This window comes from Sus scrofa, chromosome 13 (genome assembly GCF_054392235.1).
Source record: "Sus scrofa isolate SSC_HxYL_T2T_F1_AM1 chromosome 13, Sscrofa_HxYL_maternal_Yorkshire_Landrace_v2.0, whole genome shotgun sequence".
In the NCBI taxonomy this organism is placed as follows: domain Eukaryota; kingdom Metazoa; phylum Chordata; class Mammalia; order Artiodactyla; family Suidae; genus Sus; species Sus scrofa.
This window is the reverse complement of record NC_139395.1, coordinates 96,768,375-96,783,755: the sequence shown is the minus strand read 5'-3', so window position 1 is coordinate 96,783,755 and position 15,381 is coordinate 96,768,375. Positions and strand designations below refer to the sequence as shown.

At 48.7% G+C, this 15,381-nt stretch overlaps 1 protein-coding gene across 8 annotated transcripts in view; it reads right to left on the bottom strand.

Moving 5' to 3' along the window:
- PXYLP1 (2-phosphoxylose phosphatase 1) overlaps positions 1-15,381 on the bottom strand; it is a 94,679-nt gene that overhangs the window by 26,966 nt on the left and 52,332 nt on the right. For all 8 annotated transcript variants that reach the window (XM_084989868.1, XM_084989867.1, XM_021069541.2 and 5 more), the window contains one exon: positions 14,524-14,654. In XM_084989868.1, coding sequence (XP_084845994.1) covers positions 14,524-14,602 — 79 coding nt within the window. In that variant the 5' untranslated portion in view covers positions 14,603-14,654. The remainder of the gene's footprint in view (positions 1-14,523; positions 14,655-15,381) is intronic.

Genomic DNA, 15,381 nt, shown 5'->3' with positions numbered 1-15,381 from the left:
GAACCTGGTGGGGCTGACGTGTGGCCCTGATAGGGATGGCATAGGCACAGGTAGTTGCAGAAGTCCCAATAAGGGACCATAGATAGAGAGTGAAACTTAGGGGACTTTGGAAGGTCACTGTAGGTTAATAAGTTGCTCAAGAAAGCCATCAGAACAAGCTAGGCTTGCTGGACTAGTGGAGGTGGGAGAATTGCCTCAAGTCATTGGGTGGGGGATGGGATGAGCCCTGCATTCAGATTCAGACCAAGGACAAGAGTTTGAGGCTGGCCCTTCAGCTGATTTGAATATACACCTTACTGGATACCCAGGAGGAGCTACTACTCTCAGAAAGGAAGAGCTTGTCTTTTCCAACCCCCACTCCCCTTGGATTATAAAACTGTGGCCCACCAGATCCTGGGGGCAGAGCCTCCTTGCCTGCTGCTTGCATCTCCCACAAGCGTCCTATCTTAATAGATCTATTTCTTGCGTATCACTTTGTCTCTTGCTGAATTGCTTCTGCGCAGAGGCATAAAGAACCTGAACCTCAGTATGTCCAGACATCAGGTGAGTGATTCTAATTTAAAACGTGGGTTCAAGTCCCAATCTGGGTTTAGGCTGAGTTCAAGTCCCAGCTTGTGGGTTCAAGTTCCAGTCTGTGTTCTGACTGGGTTCCAGCTAGCGTGCTGTCAGCTTCAGCCCCACCACCTGCTTTTCACCCTTCTAGCTCCAGAGCCTGCCTTACCCTTGTTGGGACCTCAACCCTGGGCTGGTCACCTCCCTAAGGGACTATAGTCACCTCTTTCTTTTTCCACTCAAGCCTGTCCTTAGCCACCTGTGGCCAGGATTGTTCATGGTTCTGAATGCAGGGAGGTGGCGCGGGGCCAGGGTCATGAGACCTGGGCTTAAGTCCTGACTATGTTCCTTCCTAGCTGTGTGACCCAGGGCAAGTGTTCCTGACTCTCTGGGCCCTGTTTCCTTCACCTATGAAATGAAGATGATGAAACCCGTGTCAGGGTGATGGTTAGGATGATGCGAGACGTCCCCTGTGAAAGGCGGTACTGTGCCTGGAATGTGTAAGAGATCAAGAAGAGCTATTTCTACATCTGTCCCCCGGATGCGATTATTTGTATATCTCATGGGCACTTAAAAGGTATTCCCTTCACCTTGGGATGCGGAAGGGACGCTGACGTGCTGTGTCCACGCCTTTCACAGAAGCACAGTGAGCCAGCCTTCCCTTCCCCTCTCGACAACCCCAATTTCAGCTTTTCTGACTCCCTTAAATAATTCAGCGTATCCACGATGGCGCCTTCTCATAAGGCAAACACCCCTTATCCTGTCACCTGATTTCTCTGCTTTCTTTCTCCCAATAGTCCAAAAGGCTCCTCAATGCCCTCCCCTTCACTGGCCACAAAGAATGATTTGCTCTGACAGGCAATTCCCACAGCTCCCTTAGTGTTCCTCAGTCCACTAGGGTGTCTTTCATGCCCTTTCTGCCTCCAGCCTGCACTGCAGATCAACATGTGTACAATTCTCAAATAGAAACCAGAACCACACCATCACCAGCACCCACAGTTCTGCTATTTAAGTCATTTGCTTTTAAAGGCAGGGGTAGAACTCACATTTGCAGGTGCAAAGTGAAAAATCAAGGACACATTGAGTGGCTCGGTTCTACACACACAAGTCTGATCAGACAGCTGAATCCACAGTTCCCTTCAGATTGATCCACTTTTGGTCACAACACAACGCCTACCTTCCTTGGTCTCCTCATTCTTAGTCATTTGACATCCCTCATTCTTGCACCCGAGGCATATGGAGCGTCCCAGGCTAGGGGTTGAATTAGAGCTACAGCTGCCAGCCTACGCCACAGCCACAACAACACCAGATCCGAGCCACATCTGCAACCTACACCACAGCTCACAGCAAGATCCTTAACCTTAAGGATCACCAGATCTTTAACCCACTGAGCGAGGCCAGGGATCAAACCCGCAACCTCATGGTTCCTAGTCAGATTTGTTTCCACTGCGCCACAACAGGAACTTCTGGACATCCCTCATTCTTGCTGCCTCATGGTGAATCACTGTTAGGTAAGAATCTGGTAAGTGCTTTTGGTGTCAGTGATAAGCCTGGTCCCATTCAGGGAGCCGGGGACCACAGCAGGGGGCGCTCAGGGGATTGGGGACTCAGCTCCTGCCAGAGGCTGTTCCCAAGTTTCTCTTTCCTCCCTGCCTGACCCCCTCTGACATGTGAGACCTAGGTCCACAGGACGGCCAGAGTGCAAGGGAAGGAGTCCCACTGTGGCCTAAGCTGGAGCCCAGCTGTGGCCTCCTGGAGGAGCCAGGAAACCTTACACTCCTCTGGGGCCACTGGTAACTGGCCTTGACCTAGCTGTGTCCCTGGGGTGAGATGCTGCAAGCACCAAGGATTCTGAATCATAATGGAAACTAGAAATCAGAGAGATGTTCAAGACAGGTCCCTCCAAAGAAACTATGAAGAGAACCTCAGCCATCCTTAATCATCACAGGACCTGGATCCCCTCTGCTGCACCTCTGAGAATCTGATGAAAGCCACTGATCCTCAGCCCTGGAAAAGGACTGAAGCACACATAAGTTTTTTTGTTTATTTGTTTGGTTTTGCTTTTTAGGGTCACACCTGCTGAGAGCATATGGAGGTTCCCAGGCTAGGGATCAAATTGGAGCTATAGCTGCTGGCCTCCACCACTGCACAGCAACATGGGATCCGAGCCACATCTGCGACCTATACCAAAGCTCACGGCAGCACCAGATCCTTAACCCACTGAGTGAGGCCAGGGATCAAACTCATGTCCTCATGGATATCAGTCAAGTTTGTAATCTGCTGAGCCACAACAGGAACTCCCACACACATAAGCTTTTAAATTTGACTTCTGGGGGTTCACGGCACCCCTGAAGCCATGTGAGTCAATGCAGACATCCATGGACTGAGGCTAAGAACCCAAGGTACCTGGAAACAGGTTTCCAATTTCAACCCCCTTGAGAAGAGATTTTTCTTTTTTACAAACTGAAAAAGGATCTTCACAGTTCATATAAACATGCATTCATCCTAAAATAGCTATTCGAAATGAAGGTATAAAAAGAAGTGAGTCACACATATTCTCACCACCCAGAGAAACCCACAGTGAACACTGCAGTGTGAGTGTGTGTGTGTGTGTGCGCGCGCGCGCGCACACACACACACACACATCTGTCTGGATGTCCTGCTGGAGGTGAAACTGTGCTTCTGCCTCTGCTCTGGTGGTAATGGTGACAGGGTCACTATGGCCAAAGGACCCTGCTCCCCCTTCCCCAAGAGCAAAATGTTTTCTTGGTCTCAAAAGTCTGCATCCATTGAGGCCACCAAAACAATGGCCCCGGAAGGTGGGTCAAGACTGGTCATCTGCTTCTGCAAAAGAGTCAAAAGGAAGAGCCGCCACTGGGTGGGTGTGAGAGCTTTGGGGAGGCCACTTTGGCGAGAGACCATGAGCTGTAAGAGGGCCACGTCCTCAGGAATCCAGATGCTGTGAAGACCGACCATCCCACCCTCTGGTAGACACCTGGGGCTGGGGACAGGGAGAGCTGGGTTCCAAGTTCCCCAAAAGGCAGACCCCTAGCCAGTGGGGTCCAGCCCCTCAGATGACCCAGGAAAAAGAGGGAGGGAGGCAGGGAGGGTAAGAGGTGATGCTGGAGCCTGAACCAAATGAACCAGAGAGGGCCCTGCATGGTGGCCAACTCCCTGCCCCCGTCCTAAGGCAGGCTGGCTCTGCGGGGCCTCAGTGAGGCATCGTGTGCTGGGGCTATGCTGGCAGGAAGGACGGTGAAGTGGTTCCAGAGCCCTGTGTGGACTTCCTGACGTCCTCCCCTTATTCATAATTCAGGTTCTGCCCCAAGACCTCATTTCTGAATAGTCTCAAAAACCTCCCCCTCCAACCCCTTCCCCCAAGGTGGGATGCTACCAAGATCACCGGGCTCTGCCTCTGATTGCCACTTACCTCACTTCATTTTTTTTTTTTTTTAATGTTACCAGCTTGGAGCCCTGTTGTCAGGACCACAAGAAGTGAGACCCAAGCTGATCCGTGCAAACTCCACCTGGGCAGACTCCTGCTGTGTCCCCAGCTCACCCCTGTTCAATGCCTCCTCCTAGGTTGACATCCTGCAGCTTCCTCTCTCACTTTGTCTCTCCCTTCATCATACGGTCTTGGCGATCTGCACGAACTCTCCTGGACTCACTGACTCATTTTATTAACACTTCCTGGTTTTACTAAAATGGGAGATTCCCTGGAATTCCCATCATGCCTCCGAGGTTAATGAACCCGACTAGCATCCATGAGGACGTGGGTTCAATCCCTGGCCTCGCTCAGTGGGTTAAGAATCCGGCGTTGCCGTGAGCTGTGGTGTAGGTTGCAGACACAGCTCAGATCCCATGTTGCTGTGGCTGTGGTGTAGGCTGGCAGCTGTAGCTCCGATTGGACCCCTAGCCTGGGAACCTCCATATGCCCTAAAAAGAAAAAATAAGTAAATAAAATAAAATGGGAGATTCCTCTTTTTATCAATACTGCTGACTACACACACAAACACACACTCCTGTATAAAAGTACCACAAGTCCTTTTAGTTAGTACATTATGGGCAACCTTCCAAGTCCATACAGACAGGTTTATGCAAACAAACAGGTGGTGTAATGCCTATAGGAGTATTTACTGTTGGACACTTTTGTTGTCTACCCCACTTTCCTGTTATAAGCAGTGCTGCAATAAACAACTTTTTTTTTTTGGCATGTGGAAGTTCCCAGGCCAGGGATCAAACCCGCGCCACAGCAGCAGCCAGGACTGCTGCAGGGACAACGCCAGATCCTTAACCTGCTGTGCCGTGAGGGAACATCTTTGTGCTTACATTTTTATCCTCCTGTCTATTCTTAGGAGAAATTCTCTAAGATCAGAAACAAGGAAGAAAGGAAGGAAGGAAGGGAGGAAGGAAGAATGAAAGGGTGGGGGTCAGGGGTGGAGGGGAGAGAGAGAAATAATGTCCCTACCCTAGAAAACCAGAAATGACCCGTGGACACAAATGTGTCCCGTGTTTAGTTCATGGAAGGGCCTGGTACCTGACACACTCACCTCCTCCAATGGAACTATGACAAGAGCTTAAGAGGCTGTCATAAAAGCTGACTTGTCAGACTTAATTTTGTCACTTATCTATAGAAATTTTTTAACACAGATACTTAACACTATGTGGGAGTTAGATGAGAAACATTCAAAGAAAGAACTCTCGGAAATCAAACAAATTAAATCTCCAAGAAAAGGATCAAAAAAATTTTTTTTTAATTTTATGGCCACATCCAAGGAACTTGGATGTTTCTGGGCCAGGGATTGAATCAGAGCCACAGTTGCAACCTACACCACAGCTGCAGCAACACTGGATCCTTTAAACCACTGCACCAGGCCAGAGATCAAACCCCTGCTTCCACAGTGACCTCAAGCTGCTGCAGTCGGATTCTTAATCCACTGTGCCATGGCAGGAACTCCAGGATCAAGGTTAATTTAACAAAATACTAAATAAAAAATTTTAGCAATAATGATGAGATGCAGATATTGGGACAGAACCTTTAGGTTAAAAATGCAAGCCATCATTTTAAAGTTCTCATTCTTTTTGACTTCAGCTCAGCAAAATAAATACCCAGGAAGAATCTTACTGTGTTTTTTTAAATATACAGTGCACAAGTGCCTTGGCTTTCTAAGGGTTGCACCCCTAAACCTTTGTCACCAAAACATATTAAGATCTCCATGAATCCCCAAATGTACACACACCACTGGGACACACGCTTTTCTCCATAAAATGTACCCCAGATGGAGAGGAGGAAATGACAAAGCACCCCCCTCCTTGCCCTGCAGCTGGAAGGCAGGATGCAGGACCAGGTCTGCTCAGCAGCCGAGGAGCCCACTGGCAGCTATGATGACATGAATTTGTGCCTCAGAAAAATCCCTGCCACCATACACCATGGACCTGCAGGGCGCCCACAAAGAGCTGGAGCTGTAAGTGCCCACAGCCTGCCGAGACTGAGGAAGCCAGGGCCTGGTGGACCAACGTGAGTGTCACAACACCCGGGTACCTTGCAGGGGCTCCTTGCTCTCCTGCTCAGAGGCAGTTTTCTTTTAATTTACACACTGTTCTACCAAACCTAGTTATTCTCTTTCCTAGCAGACAACAGGCTCCAAGCAGCATAAGGGAGGGGACATGGGGGCTGTAGGATACGGAAAATGATGGTTTTGCAGGATAGGAAAGTGCTGGGGAAACTACTGAATGTGCACATATACCACTCACACACATGCCACTCACACACTACATTCACACACACACACACACCATATTCACACACATACCACACATATCACAGCATACTGTATTCAGACACATCACTCACACACACCCCACACGCATCAAATACACCCTACATTCACACAACATACACCCCACCACACACCCTACTCCCTACATTCACACAACACACACCCCACTACACACCCCACTCCCAGAGTACATTCACACACAAACATACTACTCACACATATACACCACACACACATGCGCATCTCACTTACATACACATTCACACACACACACACACACACACACACACATCAAATACAGCCCACATTAACACATACCACTCACACACACACAGGCACACAGCTGGTTAGGCTGGGCCTCCTCAGCCACCCACCTGAGGATTTGGGACGGGTACCCTGCCTCCCTCCACTTCAGGGCCCCATTTCCCTGCTGCTGTTCACCTCATAGATGGCCTCTCCTTCTCCATATGCCCAGATCCCACCTCTTCCCCTGTCCTCTCCCTCCACCTGCACCCTGACGACAAACTCCAGAGCCTCCTAGGCCCGGCAGGCGGCTGTGGAGAAAGCCGGGCTCGTGCTCCCCCTGAATGCAAGGCCCCCACCCAGCTGTGTCTCTAGCGCAGTGTCCCTGCAGGGAGGGGACTGTGGACCTCAGCTTGTGGACAGTCTAGTGTTTAAAAGAGGGGCTGGAAGTTTATGTGAAATTGCCTAGTTTTAAAACATTGGTAAATACATTTAAAAATGTGAAAACACTGGTTGTGCCAAACAAAACAAGTCCACAGCTGTGGGTCTGGAGCAGCCTCCAGATGCTCCTGGGAGACGAGGGCACATGGAATGTGAAGTCCCCCAAAAGGGGCTCTGACGGGGTCTCCCTTAGTCTCAGCCCCTAGACTCCACCCACCAGGCCCCTGGGTGCCTCCAATGGTCTCCATGCACCTTACCGACACCCCCACTTCCCTCCTGCTCTGCCCCTAGCTCATCCTGCTGCCTGGGCTTGCCCTGCTCCTCTGCCTGCTCAGAGCACTGTCCCGGGCCTCCTCGTCCAGCCAGACCCAGGGTGCCACCAGCCTCACAGGGTGAAGCTCTCAGACTCTGTTCTATGCATTTCCTTAGGCCCTCAGCATGCTGTACTCCAGATTGGGTGTGGGGGGAGGCATCTGTGTGAGTGATCATGTGAATGCACAGACAAAGGCAGCATCTACTGGAGCCCCAAGCCCAACTCTGAGGTCAGGGTGGGACCTCTCCTCATCTCTCTTCCCCCTGGTCCGATAACACCACACCCACAGCCTCACCTGACACTCTCAGCTTCGCTCCTTCCTTTCAGGGCCAACACCTTCATTGGAGGCACCCTCAGCCTTCAACTGGGGGAGGAAAAAGGCACCTGAGTTGTCTGCCAGCATCACCCTCCTACTTGCCTCTGAACAGGCAGCAGCCAAATTTTGTGCACCTTAGAATCCCCCCGGGACCCCTCACCCTTGCCACAATCCTGAATCTGTGAGGAGAAGCATAAGAGACACTCTTTTTGAAGTAATGTTTCCAAAGGTCTTGAGAAGTTCAACCAGAAGTTTACCAGAATCAAATAACTAGGAGATGTAAGACCAAATGGGAAGGTAGGATTGAGGGGTGAGCTGAGCAGAGGCTTGAGAAGAGAAAGCTTAGAGCTGGTATCCAAGCAGATAGACTAGGACGAGGAGATCAACAAAAACAGGGGGCTAAACCAGCATTGATTTGATATTAACACCAGACAAAAAAGACATCACAAGGAAAATGAAACTGTAGATCAATATCACTCATAAACATAGAAACAAAAATCTTTACTAAAAAAAAAATAAAAAAAAAAAAGACACTCTTTTTTGTTTTGGGAACATGCATTTTAACAAATTCCTGGGGCTATCAAGGCACTCGGGAGACCACGCTCAGGCAACTGCTGTATCAGACTGTGGTCTTTCCCAGACACTCATCTGACTATGAGGTCTTCCCTGCTTTAGCAGCTCCCCATGTCTTCAGGATATAATGGGGAGCTGGAGGAGCCCGGCCTTTGTCCACCCTCACAACTGGTCCCGTGTCCTCTCCCCCTGCCTTTGCACACCCCCACCTCCCTCTGCTGGGGAGGCCCTCCCCAGCTTCCTCCTTGGCCAACTCCAACTCACCCCTAAGGGCTGAAGCTCGGATATCACCCCCTCAGGAGAGAGTCTCTCCTGCCCTCCCTGGCTGGGTTAGCTTTTTTGTTGTTTTTGTTGTTTCTTTTTTCAGGGCCGCATCCACGGCATATGGAGGTTCCCAGGCTATGGGTCGAATTGGAGCTACAGCTGCCAGCCTACACCACAGCCCCAGCAACACCAGATCCAAGCCATGTCTGCGACCTACACCACAGCTCACAGCAACTCCGAACACTTAACCCACTGAGTGAGGGCAAGGATTGAACCCATGTCCTCATGGATACTACTAGTTGGTTTGTTTCCACTGCACCACGATGGGAACTCCTGGGTCAGCATCTCGTCCTCCATCCTTCCATGTGATCCTGCCATGAATCACTGTTAATTCATTTTACTTAACATGCATATAGGGATTACTATGTGCCAGGAACTATTCTAGGTGTGTTATAATTATCCCTTACCAACCCGAGGAAATAGGTACTCTCGTTAGCCCCATTTTAAAGATGAGGAAACTGAGGCATGGATAGGGTAAATAACATGCCTGAAGTCCCACAGCTGCTAAGTGGCAGGACAGGGATTTGATCCGGCAGTCTGGCTCTGGAATCCACGTTCTTTCCCACCTCCTCATACTGCACCTCCTTCCTGTCACAGCACATGGTACATGCACTGTGTTCCAATTCTCTGCTCATCATTCTCGGCACTAGACAGAGCACTCCTGTGGCTCCTGAGAGAGGAAACTCTCAGCCCAGGCCCCAGCATGCAGTGGAAAGTCAAGAAGTGTTTGCTGGGAGTTTCCATTGTGGCTCACTGGGTTAAGAGCCCAGCTAATATCCATGAGGATGCAGGTTTGATCCCTGGCCTTGCTCAGTGGGTTAAGGATCCAGTGTTGCCACAAGCTGTGGTGTAGGTCACAGATGCTGCTCGGATCTAGAACTTCCATATGCTGCAGGTACAGCCCTAAGAGGAAAAAAGAAAAAAAAAAAGTGTTTGCTAAAGGACAAAGCTGTGCAAACTCATAGCACCACAACCACCGGGAAAGATGAAATTCCTAAAACCTCTGAGTCTGAAGAGGCTTTCCTCCTTTCTTCCTTCCTTTCTTTCTTCCTTCCTTCCTTTTTTTCTTTTTTTGGGGGCAGCACATGGAAGTTCCAGCTAGGTGTTGAATCAGAGCTATAGCTGCCGGCCTACACCACAGCCACAGCAATACAGGATCTAAGCCACGTCTGCGACCTACACCACAGCTCGTGGCAATGCCGGATCCTTAACTCACTGAGCGAGGCCAGGGATCGAACCTGAATCCTCAAGGACACTAGTCAGGTTCATTACCACTGAGCCACAATGGGAACTCCATGAAGAAGCTTTCAATGGGATCAGGTCCAACAACCTGCCTGCTATTCTATTCTGCACAGATGGAGGCTCCAGGCTGTGCACACTGCCCACTCTACCTCCACATGATGATGACGCTCAGGAGGCTCCACCTGACGCTTAACTGAAAGGTGTCTCCATGGTCACAGGCCACACAGATTTGGCTCCTCTTGCAGATACTGGATACAGACAAGGACTCTTCAGATACTGATGACAACCCGGCTTCACTTCAGCAGGTTAGCCCCCACCCCTTCCACCTGGAGATCTGAGTTTCCAGGACACCCTGGACATTACCTCAGAACCTGCTCTGGCTACCCAGAAGGTGACCCCCAGATACAGGAGCCATGTGCCCACTGTAGACTGACCCCTATCATGGCCAGTGAACTCTGATCAAAAAGGAAGAAATGTATGATAGACTATTTCAAAAGCTCTCTCACCAAGTGGCTGGAGCAGCCTTGGGGCACCAGGAGCCCTGGATCCTGACAATGATGAGTCAGAAGAGGACTCTGCCCTACGTACACTGACTGTGCTTCCCCAGGCCAAGGGTTTTCCCACAAAATCCCATTCTCATGACAATGTTGCAAAGTAGCAACAAGTAACTCCCTTTTTTTTTTTTTTTCCTGGCTGCATCCACGGCATGTGGAAATTCCCAGACCAGGGACTGGACCCGTGCCACAGCTGCAACTCGAGCCGCTACAGTGACTATGCCATATCCTTAACCCACTGCACCACAAGGGAACTCCTTAATTCTGTTTTACAGAAGAAGAAACAGAGGCTCTGGCAGGTCCCACCTGCTGAGAGCACAGGGTTGCTAAGTGGTAGGGCAGCATTCAAACCCAAAGCTGTGGCTCCACAGCCCATGAACTCCCGCCAACCTGCCATTTTGGGAACACGGGATGGAACGTGGCAAGATGAGCACAGAATAAGCTTGAAGCAAAGGCTGGGCTGAAGCAGGAAAATGGAGGACTGCAAAGCGGGAAAAGCAGCAACGTAACTAATCACCCGCAAATCCCCATAACCCAGTGGTCTTTTTTTGTTGCACAGGAGCCCCTCAATTTGAGAAGTTATTTTCCCACTTGTACTCATTGTAACTGGCATAATTCATGAGATTTACACCTTCCTTGTTCCCTTCTTTGAGTATCAGGAATCCATCAATTTCCAAACTCAAAAACATCAAGGACTTGAAAATACAAAATGAACAATTCTCATTAAAGTCTATTAGAATACAGCAAGTCATCACCACCATTTCAAATAAACCTATTTTGAGGTACTATGAATTGTACCTCAATCTTTTTTTTTGGTATCCATTCCCTACACCTCCACCCCAAAAGTGTAGAAAAATATCCAACAGACAAAAGCACTTAATAAGGATATGTGGGTTCATATACACACTTTCTGTACTGAGAGGAAGAAGTGCTTATTTAAACAACCTGAGATTTTCATTGTAAGTTGCATCATAACTCTCTCATATTTAAAACATCAGAAAAAGAAAACTACCAATGAGACAAAATAAATTATACAATCATTCAGAAAATAAATAAAACAATACTGTTCACTTAAAACATGAGAAAATCAAGTTATTGCCTCAAATATTTTACCTAAAACAATTACATGTGCTAATCCGGTATTCCTAAATTAGTCAAAAGAATATTCTGAGGTAAGGATGAAAAGATGTTACTTAGCAGACATCTTTGTGTTATGAATTAGTGCAGTTTCTTACCCCGTAATAATTAGCAACCGATGAAGCAATTAAATACATAAAGCCATTAAACTCAATGTTCACAGAAATTGTTAAATTCCAAAGTTACAGTTTACCTAGAAGTAGAAGAGCAGTAAGAAGGTCCATATCTTTAAAATCCTTCCGTACTCCAATGGACTCAAGAATAAAGACCTCAGACCCAGGCAGGCTAATTTACCCTGCAAAATTTTCCCTAAAAAAAGTACGGCTGAAAATTAGTTCTCCTAAAACAGAAGGTACTTTCAGAAGAGTTATATAAGCAAAACACACAGGCCAATTCAGTGACGTGGAAACCACCTCATGCAAGAGAAACACAGCAAACACAAGGAACCCACATTCACGTCTCAGAACCCGTCAGCTTCTCAGAATAAGAATCAAGGTTGACTGTAACCAAGGTTGATTTCCAACCAAAGCATGGAAATTTTTTAATGAAAAGTTATAAACAAACAATTGACATTCCCTAACACACTTTTTGGAAAGGGTTATTTTTTTTTTCATAGTTCATTAACTGTCTGGAGTATCGTTAAACCTCTTTTCTTGATGTTCTTTCCTTATTTTTTTTTTTTTTTTTTTTTTTTTTTTTGCTTTTTAGGGCTGCACCCATAGCATGTGGAAGCTCCTAGTCTAGGGGTCCAACCAGAGTTGCAACCACTGGCCTACACTACAGCCACAGCTACAGCCACGCCGGATCCCAGCCACATCTGCAATCTACACCACAGCTCACAGCAATGCTGGATCCTTAACCCACTGAGCAAGGCCAGGGGTCAAACCCACATCCTCATGGATACTAGTCAGGTTCTTTACCACTGAGCCATGACGGGAACTCCTCTTGACCTCTTTTCCTATTCTGGAAGAGTAAAGTGAGTATTTTTAATTCTCTTTACTATTATAAATGGCTGTCATGGGCACCAAATGTGTGAATGGAATATGTCACAAACTGGAAGTGAAGTAGAGAAATTTGCTTAAAGCCTTCTCCCTTGAAACCACTTATTCCAAATGCCATTCAGCACACTCGGAACATCCCACCCTCACAACCACCTGTTCCTCCGTCCATCACTCAAGCTGTGACAGCAATGCCACCTCCTGACAGAACTGTCCGAGGCGGTGACAGTGGATGAGCACTTGTGTCCCACCTATCAGGGTGAGGTAGAAAGTGGAGGGAAGGTAGCTGGTAGCAAAAACGCAATAGCCAGCATCTCATGGATGTTTTCCCCGCTTCAAGGACACAGCACCAGAAGGACGGGGCAGCAGGGGAAGCCTGCTTTCCCCACAGGTACAGATTCACTTAACAAACATTCCTGAGACACCTACGGTGTGGTTAGCAATGCTGGTGCATGCGATAAAGAGGGAAACAGGCATAGTCCCTGCTCTCAAAGAACAGACAGTCTTGCAGAAGGAAAAGATGCAAGAACTGAAAATTAGAAGACCACAAGGCTAGTGTAAGGAGGGGAACAGGTTTAGGGCACCTCAAATGTACAACCAAGGAGCCCATCCGTTAGGGAGTCCTGGAAGGTTCCCAGAGGAGAAAGGGCTGAGTGAACAATGTGGAGGAGAGGCCAGAAGGGAGGTGAGGAGAGCAGTCCAGGCAGAGGGGCTGGCGGGATCTGGGCACAGAGAGTAGCCTGAATGTGCAGAGAGTGCCAAGCAACTTGGCAAGGCTGCGGCATAGAGTTCAAGACAAGAGAGGGGCCCAGGGAGGCAGGGAATCTCCCAGAGACCACGGGCCACCACCGAAGGGTTACAACCAAGGAGGTGCCGGGCTGGACCTGAGGCAGAATATTAACTCAGGTGGTCAGTGTAGGAACATGGGCTCCATACATTCTTTTGATATGGATGTTGATTAACATTTGTGGCTTAAGGGCTCCAGGGAGTAACATGTCCACGGGCCTTGCTTTATTATAGGAAATGTGCCTTCCCCACAGACTTTGTTTACTGTAGGAAATGCGAATCTCTAGCCCACTCCTCAATGGATAAAAAAAGGAATGAGAGGAATGGTGACTTAATCTAAAGAAAAGGACAAAGAAACCATAAAACTTCCGGGACATTTCCAACACTAAGACCCCTATTGGACAAGGACTGATACATGTAATTGAGCAAGGCCAATGGGAGAAAACCACATCTTTCTGGACCCCATATTGGTACCTCCCCATCTTTCAGAAAGAAAAACCCTTAAAGGACAATAGAGAAAGGGGGCTCTTCTCCCCTCTCCCAGCTGTCCTGGGAGGTATTTGCTTTTCTTCAATAGAGACTTTACTTGCTTTCTGCGGAGCAAGTTCTCGGAGTTCATTCTTCGACTGCTGTGAACAAGAACCCGGATTCCGGGATCATCTTTCAGGTATCAGATCTGTGTTGAGGACGACAACCCCAGAGAGCAGTGGGGTACACAGATTTGGAGCCCAGCCTGAGCACAGGCTCCCAGGAAGGGCACAGGTGGTGAGGCCTGTGGACTGGCTTCCTCAGCTGGGTTCCTGCCCTGCCACGTGGGGTTTCCCACGCCGGGTCCCTTAATCCTCGCACCCTCCCCAGCAGCTCCAGCCCCACTGCTCACTGAACATAATGGCCATCTGACCCCCAAAGAGCTAAGCCGTGGGCCAGGCACCTCTGCTGTGCGGTCCAGCACAAGGGGACAAGCTGGCCACTCCCTGTCTCCTCCTTGGGAACCTGAACTAATGATCCAGGAATAACCAGGCAGTTTAGGAATCCAGGGAGAAGCCAAAAATGAGTCATGAGGCCTAGTGATGGCCCTTGTTCAAACCCAGACTCCTAGCCACACTCATCCACCATGAGCGCCAACAGTACTAGGACTTGGAAGTTTGAAACCTCACTGTGCATTTAAAGAACCAAGGCTTTGGGGCCTAGGTGTTTCCTCCCCATGGGTTCCTCTATTTCACAGAGAAGCCCCCCTCCTCCTGGGACCCACAGCCATACTCACAGAACTGCAGGCTGAGGCTCACAAAGGCCAGCAGCGCAGCCAGGGCCAGCAGCAGCAAGAAGCGATTTCGGAAAAGCATTATTATTTGTTCTATCTTCTCTTCATGGTTTCACCTTAAATCGGAACATATCCTGCAAAGAGAGGAGGGGCAAGAAATGTGTGCTGAGGTGGAAAACCAGGTTTGTCAACTGAAGATAATCCAATTAGCCCCGCGCTCCTGCAGGGAAGCGTGAATCTCAAGTGAATCCCAATCGGAGAACAATCACACATTGTTATTGATGTTTCTGCTCCCAAATAAGCCCAGCTGAGAAGGCGCCCTTTAAATGAATAAGCAGGGCCGGTCTGTGAGTGCTTCCAGCTATCTGACCTCACAGGGAAGGAGATTTTACAGCAGGGTCTTTACAAAGAAAACGGACAGGAAGTTTATCAAGCACTTACAGTGCATCAGACATACAAAATTTCTATAAGGACCAGCAGCAAATGCTTACCCCCTTCTGACCCCCAACATCTGAATTTTCAACCTTGTCCTTTCTTCTTTCTTGCTTTCCTGTTGTTTAGGGCCACACCTGTGGCATTTGGAAGTTCCCAGGCTGAGGAACTGCAGCTACCAGCCTATACCACAGCCACAGCAATACCGGATCTGAGCCACATCTGTGACCTACATCAGAGCTTGTGGCGATGCCAGATCCTTAACCCAATGAGTGACGCCAAGGATCGAACCCACATCCTCACGGACTCCATGTCAGATTCTTAACCCACTGAGCCACAACAGGAACTCCTAAATTTTCAACCCTTTCTGATGAACACTTTGCTAAGATGACCCTGCTTCTTTAATATCGTGACCCTGAACGTCAATCG